Below are 19,591 nucleotides of genomic sequence, written 5' to 3'. Positions count from 1 at the left end.
CTGTAGTCCTGGCCTTCTCCTATCTATCCACTGGAGAGCACATGACGACCTGTGTGGTAGTGACCATTTCCCCATCTTCCTGTCACTCCCATGGCATCATGCCCATGGATGCCTACCTAGATGGGCTTTAACCAAGGTAGACTGGGTATCCTTCACCTCTGCTGTCACTGTTGAATCTCCCCCACATGGTGCCATCGTTGTTGTGGTTGAGCAGGTCACTACAGCGATTGTTTCTGCAGTGTAAAATGCGATCCCTCTTTCCTTAGGATAACTTGGTGAAAGACAGTCCCTTGGTGGTCACCGGAATCCGCTGAGACAATTAAAGAGCGTCGGCAAGCTCTACAGTGACATAAGCAGCACCCTTCCCTAGAGCACCTAATAGTCTTTAAGCAGCACTGTGCCCGCATTCGCCAGCTTATGAAACGACGGAAACAGGAGTGTTGGGAGAGGTACGTGTTAACCATTTACAGAGTGGGAGCTCCTCAGTGCCCTTGCACATTGCCCCAACACAGCTCCTGAGCTGGATCATATCCACATCCATATGATTAAACATCTTTCATCTGACTGCAGGCGACATATCCTCATCAACTTCAACCGGATCTGGTGCGATGGTGTCCTTCCATCGCTATGGTGGGAGAGCACCATCATTGCAGTGCTCAAACACGGTAATAACCGGGCCCATCAGCCTTACTAATGTTCTTTGTAAGCTGCTAGAACGTATGATGTGTTGGCCGTTGGGTTGGGTCCTGGAGTCACGTGGACTGCTGGCTCCATGTCAGGGAGGCTTCCGCCAGGGTCGCTCTACCACTGATAATCTTTTGTTCCTCAAGTCTGCCATCCGAAGAGCCTTTTACAGGTGCCAACATCTGGTTGCCGTCTTTTTTACTTACATGAAACATACGACACGACCTGGCAACATCATATCCTTGCCCCGTTTATGAGTGGGGTCTCTGGGACCTGCTCCCGATTTTTATCCTAAACTTCCTGTTGCTCCATACTTTTTGTGTCCAAGTTGGTGCCTTCCATAGTTCCCCTGTATTCAGGAGAATGGCATTCCGCAGGGCTCTGTATTTAGTGTTTCTATTTTTAGTGGTCATTAACAGCAGCTGTAGGGTTGTCGTTCTCACCCCCTCTGTATGCGGATGACTTCAGCATTTCATATTGCTCCTCCAGTACTGGTGTTGCTTAGCAGCACTTACAGGGAGCCATTCAAAAGGTGCAGTCATGGGCCCTAGCCAATGGCTTCCAGTTTTCAGCTGCAAAGTCGTGTGTCATGCACTTCTGTCAGCATCGTACCACTCATCCGGACCAGAACTTCACCTTAATGATGACCCACTCACTGTAGTGGATACATATTGATTCTTAGGACTGGTTTTTGACGCCTGATTGACTTGGGTCCCTCACCTCCGTCAGCTTAAGTGGAAGTGCTGGCAGCACCTCAATGCTCTCCGCTGCTTGAGCAACACCAACTGGGGTGCAGATCTCTCTAAGCTGCTGCAGCTCTACAGAGCTCTTGTTCAATTTCGCCTTGTCTATGGGAGTCTGGTTTACAGTTCGGCGGCGCCCTCAGCATTGCGTTTATTTGACCCAGTGCACCACTCTGGTGTTCGTCTAGTGACAGGAGTTTTTAGAATGAGTCTGGTGCCCAGTGTCACGGTGGAGGCCGGAGTGCCTCCATTGCAGATCCAACGTGCACAACTGGTCACCAGTTATGTTGCGCACATTTGTAGTTCCCCTGCGCAGCCGGCCGGAGTGGCCATGCGGTTCTAGGCGCTGCAGTCTGGAACCGAGCGACCACTACGGTCGCAGGTTCAAATCCTACCTCGGGCATGGATGTGTGTGATGTCCTTAGGTTAGTTAGGTTTAATTAGTTCTAAGTTCTAGGTGACTGATGACCTCAGAAGTAAAGTCGCATAGTGCTCAGAGCCATTTGAACCATTTTCTCCTGCGCATCCCAATTACCGTCTCCTTTTCCCACCCACAGCGGTTCATCTCACGCATTGGTGGCCCAGGTCTGGGCTCACGATTGCAGACACATCAGGTCCATTCTCTCTCAACTGGAGTCCTACCTTTTACCACCTCTCCTCGAGTTCCATTCACGTACACCTCCATGGTCTAAACCTAGGCTGAAGCTTCGCCTGGACCTTTCACATGGCCTTAAGGACTCCGTTAACCCCGCAGCTCTCCGTTGTCACTTCACCAGTTGAGATGTTTTGATTTAGATTAAACGTGTCTTTAAACTTTTTGGAAAAATAATCAATTACGAATTGTACTTTGACAAGCCGGACGGCATTATCCGGTTTATTGTTGCTGTCGGAAAAATGTAAAAATGATAATATTTGTCTGAATCGGTTGTGGGACATAGTTTTGCGAAATATCGGTGTGTCTATCAACGGATTGGTTGACCAATAATAATCGATCCTTGCTTTTTTGACAATTCCCAAAAGGATACCAAGCCCACACCATTTTTTAAGTTCGGGTCCTGTAACATCAACAAATTTGGCATTTTCTTAATCCGGTTTCCTTCTATTGCAATTTTGACTGTAGTACTTGTTGGTTTCATTGCTAATATATTCTACATCTACATACATACCCCGCAATCCACCATACGGTGCGTGGCGGAGGTTACCTCGTACCACAACTAGCATCTTCTCTCCCTGTTCCACTCCCAAACAGAACGAGGGAAAAATGACTGCCTATATGCCTCTGTACGAGCCCTAATCTCACTTAGCTTATCTTTGTGGTCTTTCCGCAAAATATAAGTTGGCGGCAGTAAAATTATACTGCAGCCAGCCTCAAATGCTGGTTCTCTGAATTTCCTCAGGAGTGATTCACAAAAAGAACGCCTCCTTTCCTCCAGAGACTCCTGCCCGAGTTCCTGAAGCATTTCTGTAACACTCGTGTGATGATCAAACCTACCAGTAACAAATGTAGCAGCCCGCCTCTGAATTGCTTCTATGTCCTCCCTCAATCCGACCTGGTAGGGATCCCAAACGCTCGAGCAGTACTCAAGAATAGGTCATATTAGTATTTTATAAGTGGTCTCCTTTACAGATGAACCACATCTTCCCAAAATTATACCAATGAAACGAAGACGGTTATCCGCCTTCCTCCACAACTGCCATTACATGCTTGTCCCACTTCATATTGCTCTGCAATGTTACGCCCAAATATTTAATCAACGTGACTGTGTCAAGCGCAACACTACTAATGGAGTATTCAAACATTACGGGATTCTTTTTCCTATTCATCTGCATTAATTTACATTTATATACACTCCTGGAAATGGAAAAAAGAACACATTGACACCGGTGTGTCAGACCCACCATACTTGCTCCGGACACTGCGAGAGGGCTGTACAAGGAATGATCACACGCACGGCACAGTGGACACACCAGGAACCGCGGTGTTGGCCGTCAAATGGCGCTAGCTGCGCAGCATTTGTGCACCGCCGCCGTCAGTGTCAGCCAGTTTGCCGTGGCATACAGAGCTCCATCGCAGTCTTTAACACTGGTAGCATGCCGCGACAGCGTGGACGTGAACCGTATGTGCAGTTGACGGACTTTGAGCGAGGGCGTATAGTGGGCATGCGGGAGGCCGGGTGGATGTACCGCCGAATTGCTCAACACGTGGGGCGTGAGGTCTCCACAGTACATCGATGTTGTCGCCAGTGGTCGGCGGAAGGTGCACGTGCCCGTTGACCTGGGACCGGACTGCAGCGACGCACGGATGCACGCCAAGACCATAGGATCCTACGCAGTGCCGTAGGGGACCGCACCGCCACTTCCCAGCAAATTAGGGACACTGTTGCTCCTGGGGTATCAGCGAGGACCATTCGCAACCGTCTCCATGAAGCTGGGCTACGGTCCCGCACACCGTTAGGCCGTCTTCCGCTCACGCCCCAACATCGTGCAGCCCGCCTCCAGTGGTGTCGCGACAGGCGTGAATGGAGGGACAAATGGAGACGTGTCGTCTTCAGCGATGAGAGTCGCTTCTGCCTTGGTGCCAATGATGGTCGTATGCGTGTTTGGCGCCGTGCAGGTGAGCGTCACAATCAGGACTGCATACGACCGAGGCACACAGGGCCAACACCCGGCATCATGGTGTGGGGAGCGATCTCCTACACTGGCCGTACACCACTGGTGATCGTCGAGGGGACACTGAATAGTGCATGGTACATCCAAACCGTCATCGAACCCATCGTTCTACCATTCCTAGACCGGCAAGGGAACTTGCTGTTCCAACAGGACAATGCACGTCCGCATGTATCCCGTGCCACCCAACGTGCTCTAGAAGGTGTAAGTCAACTACCCTGGCCAGCAAGATCTCCGGATCTGTCCCCCATTGAGCATGTTTGGGACTGGATGAAGCGTCGTATCACGCGGTCTGCACGTCCAGTACGAACACTGGTCCAACTGAGGCGCCAGGTGGAAATGGCATGGCAAGCCGTTCCACAGGACTACATCCAGCATCTCTACGATCGTCTCCATGGGAGAATAGCAGCCTGTATTGCTGCGAAAGGTGGATATACACTGTACTAGTGCCGACATTGTGCATGCTCTGTTGCCTGTGTCTATGAGCCTGTGGTTCTGTCAGTGTGATCATGTGATGTATCTGACCCCAGGAATGTGTCAATAAAGTTTCCCCTTCCTGGGACAATGAATTCACGGTGTTCTTATTTCAATTTCCGGGAGTGTATATTTAGAATTAGCTGCCATTCTTTACACCAATCACAAATCCTATCCAAGTCATCTTGTATCCTCCTACAGTCACTCAACGACGACACCTACCCGTACACCACAGCATCATCAGCAAACAGCTGCACACTGCTATTCACCCTATCCAAAACAACAGCGGACCTACCACACTTCCCTGGGGCAGTCCAGATGATACCCTCTCCTCCGATGAACACTAACCGTCGAAGACAACGTACTGGGTTCTATTACTTAAGAAGTCTTCGAGCCACTCACATATTTGGGAACCAATTCCATATGCTTGTACCTCAGTTAGGAGTCTGCAGTGGAGCATCGAGTCAAACGCTTTCCGGAAGTGAAGGAATATGGCATTCGTCTGATACCCTTCATCCATGGTTCGCAAGATATCATGTGAAAAAAGGGCGAGTTGTGTTTTGCAGGAGTGATGCTTTCTAAAGCCATGCTGATGCAGGGGCACCAACTTCTCCGTCTCAAGGAAATTCATTGTATTCGAACTGAGCATATGTTCGAGAATCCTGCAACAAACCGATGTTAAGGATATTGGTCTGTAATTTTGAGGATCCGTCCTTCTACCCTTCTTATATACAGGCATAATCTGCGCTTTTTTTCCAGTCGCTTGGTACTTTACGTTGGGCAAGAGATTCGCGATAAATGCAAGCTATTCAAATAGATCGTTCCAAATATATAATTCTTCAATATCCTCGACGCTCTGTGTATCTTTGGGAAATATGTTTGGACCCGGGGATCCTTCAAATTTATTATTGGTCCTCAGTAAATCAAAGTCTGACCACTGTGCACTGTCTTCTTTGTCTGATTCATCCGAATTAGTTGGCAATCATAGAATTTGCCGAATTCTTTTTGGACGTATTTCACTATCTTCCTATGTTTCTGCTTCTTTTTATATATATATTTTTTCTTCCCAATCAGCCAAGTCGTCTGGAACATCAGACAAGACATCCGCACATTCATCGTAAATAATCCTATTGTCTCTTTCGTCCGCAATGATGAAGGGGCACAAGTACAAATGAAAACAAAAAACTTGTTGACGTGTGTAACTTATTGTTACCTAAATGAAACACCAACAGAATGAAAAAAATACTAAAGTGCTGTCGCTGGCCACTGCCCGATACTATGCTCACGACACCACTGTGGTGTCGCCGGCCACTGAGCGATACTATGCAGATGACACCACTGTGGTGTGGCCGGCCACTGAGCGATACTGTGCAGACGACACCACTGTGGTGTCACCGGCTGTTGACCGCTATTTTGCGCACGACACCACTGTGGTGTCACCGGATTTCGTAGTGTTAAGTTTGCAAACCCAATTCGAGAAACTCTGACTGACACAAACTGAAAAGTAAAGTTTATGGGTAAGAGATATCAAACTTTCAAAATATGTACAGGTGTCAGCAAGCTGGTGGTTTATCTCCACTTCTTTTCAACCGTGACATGAAGAAAATTTTAAGAATTTGGAATGAAAAACAAAGAATCCTATATATTGCCATTCATGCTAGGGAGAAAAATGAAGATATTGCAATAAATTGCCTAGCATTTGTGGATGATTCGGTCATTCTTTCTCAAAGCCTGATGGATATGGCAACGTACATCAATCCTCAGGAAGAGACAGCCAACTTGGCAGGCTTACAAATCTCTGCAGAGCAAACAAAGTTCATGATAAATACACAAAGTGGTCCAACGAACAACAACAACAACAACAAACTACTGCTACTGCTACTACTACTACTACTACTACTACTACTAAAAGCACAACAGTAAATGCCTGTATGCTTGCAAATGTTTAGTATTAAATTATAAGTTCAATAAATTAAAATTATTAGAAAGAACAGTATTACAAAGAACAACAGTAGAACCTCAGAAAAATGCAGCATTTTATAATTTAAGGAGTAGCGGTTCAAAATTATTAGAACATAGAAAGGATATCAGAAACAGTAAGGAAGATGAGATAACTCTCTCTCTCTCTCTCTCTTTCTTTCCTACCCCTTTTTGACATGTCTACAGACTGGATGAAATAGGCTCCCCAAGCAGATCTTCATTTATCTTAAGGGAAAAAAAAAATAAATAAAAAAAAAAAAAATAAAAATTAACACTCACATGGATTCAAGAGGTTAGGGAATACATGGAAAGGATTAACATAAGGTAAGTAGTAATATTGGAAAGAGGAATCTTTAAAGAAAAAGTTTTAAAAATGGAAGGATTCCAAAGCAGGAGGGAAAAGAAACTGGCACAGTCTTACTGCAAGAAGAAAATAAAGAATGAAATTTTACGAATTTTCTATCTACGACGAATAGTACACTGGAGAAAAGAATACTATATCAACAGAATTAAAACTACAGAAGCACAAACAAATACATCAATCACATCATATAAATGTTTTCTTTACTTTTTAATACAAAAACTGACAGGATATTAAACAAAGTCTTATGTGTACAGTATTAATTTGTTGAATAGCACACAACAGCAAACTGTTGAACCATTTGACAGGTCTCTCCCATCGTACATAATCAGTTGAGAATATTTTATCATCATAAAAATGGCTGCGAATGAAAATAAAAGAAATGAGAAAGAGAAAAAGTGAAAAATATACACCTATCATTTTGAAATTTAGAAATAAACAACATGAGCTAGCTCAAAATAAGAAAACTGGCAATGCAAGAAACCATTACTATTATTCGACAGAGTTTAATATGTCAAATAACAGTGTAGAACTTGCAGAGAAGTTACTTGAAAAGAAATTTCGAGTTTGTGGAACGATACGGCAAAATAGAGGATTTCCGGAAAATGAAAGCATAAGTTAACGTGTTTGAAGCTTGTTATCAACGGAAAGGTGACAAGTGGCCAGCGACGAGCCAAATAATCCAAATTAGCGCTGCTTTCGCCAAGCGAATAAATTTGTTTGAGACGTGCAGACGGCAAAGTGTTAATTATAACTCTAAATCCACAGATTACTTTAAGATTTCCCTGTCAACAGGGTCAAAAATAATTTATTAAGGTAATAAATGTTAAACTATGTCTTTAGAGTTCATTAATTTGTGGTGAATTAATGGGTTTCAGGTTGCAAATTGTTTCCAGGCATGATCTTCCCTTTCTAAACTCACGTTGGTATTTTCCGAGTGGATAGTCAAGTGTAGACTGTACTCTGTTAAATAACATTGTCGAGGATATCTTACAAGCAATTTGTAAAGGGTATACCTCTGTTATTCTCAGCATCTTACTTGTTACCCTTTCTTGTCCCATGGATATATTATATTCACTTTCCATACATCTGGGAGCTTTTCTTTTTTCAAAACCTCTTCTATGATGCAGACCATTTTAAAAGAGTGACTTATTGAGTCTTCCCACCATCTTTTTATTATTATTATTATTATTATTTACTTTCTCAGACGTTAAGTCTGGTTAAAAATGAAAAGTGACGCGGACCTTGATCAGGCGTCACTTCCTTTTAACTGTATGGTATGTGTTATATTGCATTTAGGAACTTTCGCGTAATTGAACATGTATCAATAATTACGGATTTCTGTAGTTGTATATATGTGTTTGGATGTAGCTGTACTGCATTGATGTACTGGTGGATATTGTGTGGTATGACTCCTGTAGTTGATAGTATAATTGGTATGATGTCAACTTTATCCTGATGCCACATGTCTTTGACTTCCTCAGCCAGTTGGATGTATTTTTCAATTTTTTCTCCTGTTTTCTTTTGTATATTTGTTGTATTGGGTATGGATATTTCGATTAGTTGTGTTAATTTCTTCTTTTTATTGGTGAGTATGATGTCAGGTTTGTTATGTGGCGTTGTTTTATCTGTTATAATGGTTCTGTTCCAGTATAATTTGTATTCATCATTCTCCAGTACATTTTGTGGTGCATACTTGTATGTAGGAACTTGTTGTTTTAAAAGTTTATGTTGTAAGGCAAGCTGTTGATGTATTATTTTTGCGACATTGTCATGTCTTCTGGGGTATTCTGTATTTGCTAGTATTGTACATCCGCTTGTGATGTGATCTACTGTTTCTATTTGTTGTTTACAAAGTCTGCATTTATCTGTTGTGGTATTGGGATCTTTAATAATATGCTTGCTATAATACCTGGTGTTTATTGTTTGATCCTGTATTGCAATCATGAATCCTTCCGTCTCACTGTATATATTGCCTTTTCTTAGCCATGTGTTGGATGCGTCTTGATCGATGTGTGGCTGTGTTAGATGATACGGGTGCTTGCCATGAAGTGTTTTCTTTTTCCAATTTACTTTCTTCGTATCTGTTGATGTTATGTGGTCTAAAGGGTTGTAGAGATGGTTATGAAATTGTAGTGGTGTAGCCGATGTATTTATATGAGTGATTGCTTTGTGTATTTTGCTAGTTTCTGCTCGTTCTATAAAGAATTTTCTTAAATTGTCTACCTGTCCATAATGTAGGTTTTTTATATCGATAAATCCCCTTCCTCCTTCCTTTCTGCTTAATGTGAATCTTTCTGTTGCTGAATGTATGTGATGTATTCTATATTTGTGGCATTGTGATCGTGTAAGTGTATTGAGTGCTTCTAGGTCTGTGTTACTCCATTTCACTACTCCAAATGAGTAGGTCAATATTGGTATGGCATAAGTATTTATAGCTTTTGTCTTGTTTCTTGCTGTCAATTCTGTTTTCAGTATTTTTGTTAGTCTTTGTCTATATTTTTCTTTTAGTTCTTCTTTAATATTTGTATTATCTATTCCTATTTTTTGTCTGTATCCTAGATATTTATAGGCATCCGTTTTTTCCATCGCTTCTATGCAATCGCTGTGGTTATCCAATATGTAATCATCTTGTATAGTGTGTTTTCCCTTGACTATGCTATTTTTCTTACATTTGTCTGTTCCAAAAGCCATATTTATATCATTACTGAATACTTCTGTTATCTTTAATAATTGGTTGAGTTGTTGATTGGTTGCTGCCAGTAGTTTTAGATCATCCATGTATAGCAAATGTGTGATTTTGTGTGGGTATGTTCCAGTAATATTGTATCCATAATTTGTATTATTTAGCATGTTGGATAGTGGGTTCAGAGCAAGGCAGAACCAGAAAGGACTTAATGAGTCTCCTTGGTATATTCCACGCTTAATCTGTATTGGCTGTGATGTGATATTATTTGAATTTGTTTGGATATTAAGTGTGGTTTTCCAATTTTTCATTACTATGTTTAGGAACTGTATCAATTTAGGATCTATTTTGTATATTTCCAATATTTGTAGTAACCATGAGTGGGGTACACTATCAAAAGCTTTTTGGTAATCAATGTATGCGTAGTGTAGCGACCTTTGTTTAGTTTTAGCTTGATATGTCACCTCTGCATCTATTATCAGTTGCTCTTTACATCCTCGTGCTCCTTTGCAACAGCCTTTTTGCTCTTCATTTATAATTTTGTTCTGTGTTGTATGTGTAATTAATTTCTGTTTAATGATTGAAGTTAATATTTTGTATATTGTTGGTAGGCATGTTATGGGGCGATATTTAGCTGGGTTCGCTGTGTCTGCTTGATCTTTAGGTTTCAGATAAGTTATTCCATGTGTAAGTGTATCAGGGAATGTGTATGGGTCTGCAATGTAACTGTTAAATAATTTAGTTAGATGTGAATGTGTTGAGGTGAACTTCTTTAACCAGAAATTTGCTATTTTATCATTTCCATTATTATTATTATTATTATTATTATTATTATCATCATCATCATCATCATTATTATCATCATCATTATCATTATCATCATCATTATCATTATTACTACTTATTTAATTTGTCCAGCTCTAGGTGGTGAATAATATTCTCGGTTTTAGTGAATCTCTGGAAAATATAGTTTATGGTTTGGCTCTGTCTGTTTCTGTGTTTGAAGTGTTTTGCCAGTATTGCACAGTTTTTGGGATTGTTAAGGCCAATTTTACCATTTGCATATTTGAAGCAAAAGCTTGGTGATTGACAGGCTTTTAGGCTATTTTTAAAGTTGTGGTAGAAAATTGTGGACTTACTTTTACAAAATTATTCTGTATTTGCACTTCCACTGAATTTTGAAGACCCCTTTTACTACTCCTTATCATTCTTGTATCTTTTCTTTGTAGTTTCAGTAGCTCATTGTTTTAATTCTTTCCAGAACATCTCCATTTTTTCATTCTTTCCACCAGAACTTCCTTACAGAAGTCATTTCATCACTTTCTTAATAACTTTAACTGATGCAGATATTTTCTTCAGTGAACTACTGACCTGTTTGAACAATTATTTACAGTTACAGGATTTAGTGAGTTTTATTTCTCCTTAAAAGTTTTCTATAGTTTTTTTGTTTAGTGTGGAGCCTGTTTTTTCTGTGTTTTACTAATTTTTGTGATCGTCTTCGAATTTTGCGGGGCAGAAGTTTTAGCTTAATTTTAAAGGGATAGTGATCCGAGTCAGATTCCCCATTTCTTATTATTTTTAACATTGGGAATTTCCTTAATAATTTCTTAATAAACAGTTACATGGTCCAGTTGGAATTCGCCTAACATCAGCTTTAGGGGTGTAGTGACTCCCACTATATACATTCTGCAGTACAGTGGTGCACATTAGAGGAGAGTTCCATGGTCCAGTGCTGCATTGTGTTTATTCTTTGTTTTGGATTATATAGTTATTCCTTGTTTTGAGACAAATATAACTATAACTATATAATTTTGGACACTGAATGCTATGCAGATCACATACTTCTGTGATTAATTTATATATGGAAATAAATCTTTTTCGTGATTTAACCACAGGGGTATCAGTGTTTACCTTTTCTTGGAAGTTTCTTAATAATATTAACTTCAGATGAAAGGATTTAGAGAGATTAATCAATCTCATGCCATTTTTATTTGTCCTTTATGTGCTGAAAATTCTCCTACCATTTTTCTGAAAGTCTTTTCTTTGCCTATTTTGCATTAAAGTCTCCTAGTAGTATAATGATAATTGATTTTGGGATTTTGAATATTTTATCATCCACAATTCTTCAGGTTTACTTGGATTCTTCTTCTTATCATCTTTTATTGGGGCATGACAGTTAACAAAAGTTGTTTTGTGTTTTTGTATTTCATTGTGAGAAGTGAGAACCTTTTGAATTGGATATGAACTGTGGAAAATCATCAACTCTTTCTGAACATAAAACATAATAGTGGTATTCCTTTCATAATTGTAATTGCTGTCTTACCTTTGAAGATTTAGTATTTTGTTGCTTTGTCATATTCTCATCCAGAAGTTGTGTTGCTTGTTCAGTTAAGATCTTGGGTTTCATATTTATGTAAGAAAATTTCTAGTTCATTTTGTTTACCAATTTTCAACAAGGACTTTACATTAAGTGTGCCAGCAAAGAATCTCTCCTTAAATTTAAGGCCAGCAGAATTCTGAGGATGATCAGATTCATCAGTCTTACGGGCATTGAACTCCTCAGACAACCGGTGTGTTGCATGAAGAGATAGTGGATTTCTTCTTCAACCTGTCACTTGGGGTTGTGCTTTCTTCCAGCAGACTTTCCATTCTTCAGTTCACATTGTACATGTATGAGCTAGGGAATGAAATCCCAAAGAAAGGTTGGGCTGCTACCCCAACTTACATACTTTGTTTTTCTGTCCACTAAGTTCTTCCACCGTTGACCACGTAAGTGTGGCTTACTTAAGTTTTGACACATTTGGTACACTTTAAATATTCTCTGTCCTGCTTTGCTATTAATGTGTCAAATTTAAAACCTTGAAATTGTTACTTATTTCAATAAAAGAGCAGAAATTTTTATCTGGTGGCCAATTAGTATTGCATGCAGTGCTGCGCATGATACTTTTGTGCAGCTAATGCATAATGATAAGTGTGTGTTTATTTTTATTTTATGTTTGAAAATAGTCAATGCAAAGCTGAAGATGACAGGTTATCACTCACCTGACAACGTAACAGAGTTTTCATTCTTTTTATTTTAATGCATTTTTCAATTGAAGAACATAAACACTGTCTTAACCTCTTAGACTTGAGTTCATACTGAAAATAATTTTATGTGAAGTAACACTAATACTTTGCAAATAATAGTCATTTTACTACAGTTGAATTTGTACTCTGTGTTCTTAGGTCAACCTACAGATGGACCAATGGGTATCAGTGTTGCTCTTACACCAGCAACGACAACAGTTACGACTGTCAGCAAATCAATGATTACGAATGCTTCTTTCCGTACAAAGAAGCTTCCTGGTAAGCATAACTTTCATAAACTTAATAAAGCTTATTTAGTGTAAATTTTTTTATAGTGGTCTTTCTTTGTAGGATAGAAGCAAGGTAGTGTGAGGCAGATGGGATGCATTATAATAACTGTGTTAATTCCAATCATAGACACTGTGCTCACCAAAATAAAACTAAAAAAATGACGCATTTTAAAACCACCTGTTTGTGTTGTTTCCAGTGAGGATATCGCATGTCCCTTGCATAAATATTTTGTGGAGTCTTTTATTTAGACAAAATTTTGACTAAAAACAGTGTATGTAAGTGTTTTGTGCTTTGTGTCCTTTCACTCAAAATGTGTGGACATGCAAGGGCACCAGTTTGTGTGTGTGTGTGTGTGTGTGTGGGGGGGGGGGGGGGGGGTGTCTCATTCATACTGAGCAGTTGCCTATATGAAGCGTAAAAAGGGATCACACTGTTCCAGCGGCAGTTCCTTAAACAAAACATGATTTTAAATATCCATAATGGTTTTACTTATCCATTAAACCATGGTCTAGAACATGTTTGTGTACCTAATATTTTGGCGGACAATTCTGAAGACATCCTCAGTGGCCAGAAAGACTTTGTTGATTAGTGTCTGGGTGTCTGGTATGAAACAAACTCAGGAAGCCAAACTGTTTGTATGTATCTGTGCAACAGGACATGATGTCATCTGACCACCATCAGAGATCGCAGTGTCACACCTAGCATTAAGACCAACAACTTGTCTAATTGCAATGAATTCCTCTTTTTTTTTTGTTAGGTTTTATTTTATTAATTTATTTAATGTACAGAGAGGTTATACAAATTCTTGGTTGTTGGTGGTAATATTGTATCTAAAGCAGTTACAAGTATAAGCACTTAAGTTTTGCTCTAGGAACAGGAAAGGATTACTCACATGCACATTTGCCTGTTATTGGAACTTCTAGAATTACCTGTGTTCGGAACTAGTATTTTTGTTTCATTTAGTTAAAAGGGTGTCAGTGCCTCAGAAACTTACTGTGGAACTTGGGCTGATATGAAACTTCCAGACAGATCAAAACTGTGTGCCAAACTGAGACGCTAACTCGTGAACTTTACGTTTTGTGGGCCAATGCTCTACTGATTGAGCTACCCAACCATAACTCAGGACCCATCCTTACAGCTTTCATTCTGCTGGTATCTCCTCTCCCTCCTTCCAAACTTCACAGAAGTTCTTTTGCAAAACTTGCAGTTCTACTAACAACATTTGTTGCCCATAGACTAGTGGCAAAGTTATTTGTCCATAGACAACTACTAACAGCATTGTATGTCCATGGACTACTAGCAGCATCGTATGGCCATAGACTACTAGCAGCATTGTTTGTCCATAGCCTTTCAGAATGGACAGTGAACATACATTTATGTGAAAGTGGCAACATCCTCTCATTTTCTAAACTAGGGTTATTGACATTATCTTATCTGAATATGAAAACATTTTTATGTGCTGGTGAGATGGATTAAATTCTCACTCATCTCCTGAAGTCAGTGTGCTACTAATTTGAGGCACTTGAGATAGCATAGTTCTTTCAGTCATCAGAGATGCATCCATAATTAACTGATTGCTTTCTACCAGAATGTTGAAACTACTAAACAGTTATCACGACTTCTGTCTTCAGAGTACTTAAGGAGAATAAACCAAACACTTAAAGAAAGGAAGGAAAATGAGAATTAAGTATCCCATAAAGAATGAAGCCATTAAAGATAAGGCACAAATTTGGATAGGATGAGGATGAAGTTGAATGTGTGCCTTACCAAATCAATCAACCTAGCTTTGTTTCAGCCGATTTGGGGATAAAAATAAAAATATGGGTGACCAAACAGGGATTTAAACTCTGCTCCTGTCAACTGCAAGTTCAATGCCTCAACCACTGTACATTCTTTCTCAGTGGAGCTATGCCCATTTTTGAATGGTTTTTGGATTAAATGGCCATGTGCCTGTGCCACAAGTCAAAATTGATGATACACTCTGTATGTTGACTTTCTATTTTAAAAACATCAGAAGCTTAATTTTGAAAACTATTTTACAAAAAGCATTTTTTTACTGTTCTGTTTATTTCTTTTGTTGTCTAGCCAACATCGTCTTTATGTTGTTGTTGTGATCTTCAGTCAGAAGACTGTTTGATACAGCTCTCCTTGTTGCTCTATCCGTGCAAGCCTCATCTCCGAATAGCTACTGCAACCTACATCCATTTGAACCTGCTAACCGTATTCATGTCCCGGATTGCCCTCTGCAGTTTTTACCTCCCACACTCCTCTCTGTTACTAAATTGGTGATTCCTTGATGTATTAGAATGTTTTGTACCAACCAATCACTTCTTGTAGGGAACTTGTGCCACAATTTTTTTTGTTCCCCAATTTCGGGGAAGAAAACCAATGTGCACTCCGTGTGCATACCGGGGGGAGTCATTCCAGATGTGGAAAGGGTCCTTCCGGATGCCATGAAGGGTACAGGGTGCACCCATCTGCAGGTGGTCGCCCATGTCGGCACCAATGATGTGTGTCGCTATGGATCGGAGAAAATCCTCTCTGGCTTCCGGTGGCTATCTGATTTGGTGAAGACTGCCAGGCTCGCTAGCGGGATGAAAGCAGAGCTCACCATCTGCAGCATCGTTGACAGGACTGACTGCGGACCTTTGGTACAGAGCCGAGTGGAGGGTCTGAATCAGAGGCTGAGACGGTTCTGCGACCGTGTGGGCTGCAGATTCCTCGACTTGCGCCATAGGGTGGTGGGGTTACGTGTTCCGCTGGATAGGTCAGGAGTCCACTACACGCAGCAAGCGGATACACGGGTAGCAGGGTTGTGTGGCGTGGACTGGGCGATTTTTTAGGTTAGATGGCCTCGGGCAAGTACAGAAAGGGCAACAGCCTCAAAGGGTGCAGGGCAAAGTCAGGACATGCGGGGACCAAGCAGCAATCGGCATTGTAATTGTAAACTGTCGAAGCTGCGTTGGTAAAGTACCGGAACTTCAAGCGCTGATAGAAAGCACTGAAGCTGAAATCGTTATAGGTACAGAAAGCTGGCTGAAGCCAGAGATAAATTCTGCCGAAATTTTTACAAAGGCACAGATGGTGTTTAGAAAGGATGGATTGTATGCAGCCGATGGGGGCATGTTTGTCGCTGTTAGTAGTAGTTTATCCTGTAGTGAAGTAGAAGTGGATAGTTCCTATGAATTATTATGGGTGGAGATTACACTCAACAACCGAGCTAGGTTAATAGTTGGCTCCTTTTACCAACCTCCCAACTCAGCAGCATTAGTGGCAGAACAACTGAGAGAAAATTTGTAATACATTTCACATAAATTTTCTCAGCATGTTATAGTCTTCGGTGGAGATTTCAATTTACCAGATATAGACTGGGACACTCGGATGTTTCGGACGGGTGGTAGGGACAGAGCATCGAGTGACATTATACTGAGTGCACTATCCAAAAATTACCTCGAGCAACTAAACAGAGAACCGACTCGTGGAGATACCATCTTGGACCTACTGATAACAAACGGACCCGAACTTTTCAACTCTGTAAGTGCAGAACAGGGAATCGGTGACCATAAGGCCGTTGCAGCATCCCTGAATATGGAAGTAAATAGGAATATTAAAAAAGGGAGGAAGGTTTATCTGTTTAGCAAGAGTAATACAAGGCAGATTTCAGACTACCTAACAGATCAAAACGAAAATTTCTGTTCAGACACTGACAATGTTGAGTGTTTATGGGAAAAAGTTCAAGGAAATCGTAAAATGCGTTTTAGAGAGGTACGTGCCGAGTAAAACTGTGAGGTACGGGAAAAACCCACCGTGGTTCAGCAACAAAGTTAGGAAACTACTGTGAAAGCAAAGAGAGCTTCACTCCAAGTTTAAACGCAGCCAAAACCTCTCAGACAAACAGAAGCTAAACGTTGTCAAAGTTAGCGTAAGGAGGGCTATGCGTGAAGCGTTCAGTGAATTCAAAAGTAAAATTCTATGTACCGATGGGAGTTCTGGTCTTACGTTAAATCAGTAAGTGGCTCGAAACAGCATATCCAGACACTCCGGGATGATGATGGCATTGAAACAGAGGATGATATGTGTAAAGCTGAAATACTAAACACCTTTTTCCAAAGCTGTTTCACAGAGGAAGACCGCACTGCAGTTCCTTCTCTAAACCCTCGCACGAACGAAAAAATGGCTGACATCGGAATAAGTGTCCAAGGAATAGAAAAGCAACTGGAATCACTCAACAGAGGAAAGTCCACTGGACCTGATGGAATACCAATTCGATTCTACACAGAGTACGCGAAAGAACTTGTCCCCCTTCTAACAGCTGTGTACCGCAAGTCTCTAGAAGAACGGAAGGTTCCAAATGATTGGAAAAGAGCACAGGTAGTCCCAGTCTTCAAGAAGGGTCGTCGAGCAGATGCGCAAAACTATAGACCTATATCTCTGACGTCGATCTGTTGTAGAATTTTAGAACATGTTTTTTGCTCGCGTATCATGTCGTTTTTGGAAACCCAGAATCTACTCTGTAGGAATCAACATGGATTCCAGAAACAGCGATCGTGTGAGACCCAACTAGCTTTATTTGTTCATGAGACCCAGAAAATACTAGATACAGGCTCCCAGGTAGATGCTATTTTCCTTGACTTCCAGAAGGCGTTTGATACAGTTCCGCACTGTAGCCTAATAAACAAAGTAAGAGCCTATGGAATATCACACCAGCTGTGTGGCTGGATTGAAGAGTTTTTAGCAAACAGAACACAGCTTGTTGTCAATGGAGAGACGTCTACAGACGTTAAGGTAACCTCTGGCGTGCCACAGGGGAGTCTTATGGGACCATTGCTTTTCACAATATATATAAATGACCTAGTAGATAGTGTCGGAAGTTCCATGCGGCTTTTCACGGATGATGCTGTAGTATACAGAGAAGTTGCAGCATTAGAAAATTGTAGAGAAATGCAGGAAGATCTGCAGTGGATAGGCACTTCGTGCAGGGAGTGGCAACTGACCATTAACATAGACAAATGTAATGTACTCCGAATACATAGAAAGAAGGATCCTCTATTGTATGACTATATGATAGCGGAACAAACACTGGTAGCAGTTACTACTGTAAAATATCTGGGAGTATGCGTGCAGAACGATTTGAAGTGGAATGATCATATAAAATTAATTGTTGGTAAGGCGGGTACCAGGTTGAGATTCATTGGGAGAGTCCTTAGAAAATGTGGTCCATCAACGAAGGAGGTGGATTACAAAACACTCATTCGACCTATACTTGAGTATTGGTCATCATTGTGGGATTCGTACCAGGTCGGGTTGACGGAGGAGATAGAGAAGATCCAAAGAAGAGCGGTGCGTTTCGTCACAGGGTTATTTGGTAACCGTGATAGCGTTACGGAGATGTTTAGCAAACTCAGGTGGCAGACTCTGCAAGAGAGATGCTCTGCATCGCGGTGTAGCTTGCTTGCCAGGTTTCGAGAGAGTGCGTTTCTGGATGAGGTATCGAATATATTGCTTCCCCCTACTTATACCTCCCGAGGAGATCACGAATGTAAAATTAGAGAGATTCGAGCGCGCACGGAGGCTTTCAGACAGTCGTTCTTCCCGCGAACCATACGCGACTGGAACAGGAAAGGGAGGTAATGGCAGTGGCACATAAAGTGCCCTCCACCACACACCGTTGGGTGGCTTGAGGAGTATAAATGTAGATGTAGATGAATCCAGTACCTCTTCACTGGTCATATGGTCTATTCTTCTAATCTTCAATATTCTTTTGGCGCACCTTACTCTATTCTCTTCTTGTCTGAACTGCTTATCACCTACATTTCACTTCCATACAAAGCCACACACCCCCATGAACCATGGACCTTGCCGTCGGTGGGGAGGCTTGCGTGCCTCAGCGATACAGATGGTCGTACCGTAGGTGCAACCACAACGGAGGGGTATCTGTTGAGAGGCCAGACAAACATGTGGTTCCTGAAGAGGGGCAGCAGCCTTTTCAGTAGTTGCAGGGGCAACAGTCTGGATGATTGACTGATCTGACCTTGTAACATTAACCAAAACGGCCTTGCTGTGCTGGTACTGCGAACGGCTGAAAGCAAGGGGAAACTACAGCCATAATTTTTCCCGAGGACATGCAGCTTTACTGTATGATTAAATGATGATAGTGTCCTCTTGGGTAAAATATTCCGGAGGTAAAATAGTCCCCCATTCAGATCTCCGGGCAGGGACTACTCAAGGGGACATTTTATCAGGAGAAAGAAAACTGGCGTTCTACGGATCGGAGCGTGGAATGTCAGATCCCTTAATCGGGCAGGTAGGTTAGAAAATTTAAAAAGGGAAATGGATAGGTTAAAGTTAGATATAGTGGGGATTAGTGAAGTTCGGTGGCAGGAGGAACATGACTTTTGGTCAGGTGATTACAGGATTATAAATACAAAATCAAATAGGGGTAATGCAGGAGTAGGTTTAATAATGAATAAAAAAATAGGAGTGCGGGTTAGCTACTACAAACAGCATAGTGAACGCATTATTGTGGCCAAGATAGACACAAGGCCCATGCGTACTTTGGAGAAAAGAGAACCACTTGCATGAATATCAAGAGCTCAGATGGAAACCCATTTCTAAGCAAAGAAGGGAAAGTAGAAAGGC

The 19,591-nt window shown here is 41.3% G+C and overlaps 1 protein-coding gene across 4 annotated transcripts in view; it reads left to right on the top strand.

The window, feature by feature from the left end:
• Positions 1-19,591, top strand: part of LOC126195817 (hyccin) — a 182,590-nt gene that overhangs the window by 82,551 nt on the left and 80,448 nt on the right. For all 4 annotated transcript variants that reach the window (XM_049934461.1, XM_049934467.1, XM_049934477.1 and 1 more), the window contains one exon: positions 12,821-12,940. In XM_049934461.1, the coding sequence (XP_049790418.1) occupies positions 12,821-12,940 (120 nt within the window). The remainder of the gene's footprint in view (positions 1-12,820; positions 12,941-19,591) is intronic.

This window comes from Schistocerca nitens, chromosome 1 (genome assembly GCF_023898315.1).
Source record: "Schistocerca nitens isolate TAMUIC-IGC-003100 chromosome 1, iqSchNite1.1, whole genome shotgun sequence".
In the NCBI taxonomy this organism is placed as follows: Eukaryota; Metazoa; Arthropoda; class Insecta; order Orthoptera; family Acrididae; genus Schistocerca; species Schistocerca nitens.
This window is presented reverse-complemented; position numbering and strand designations above follow the sequence as displayed.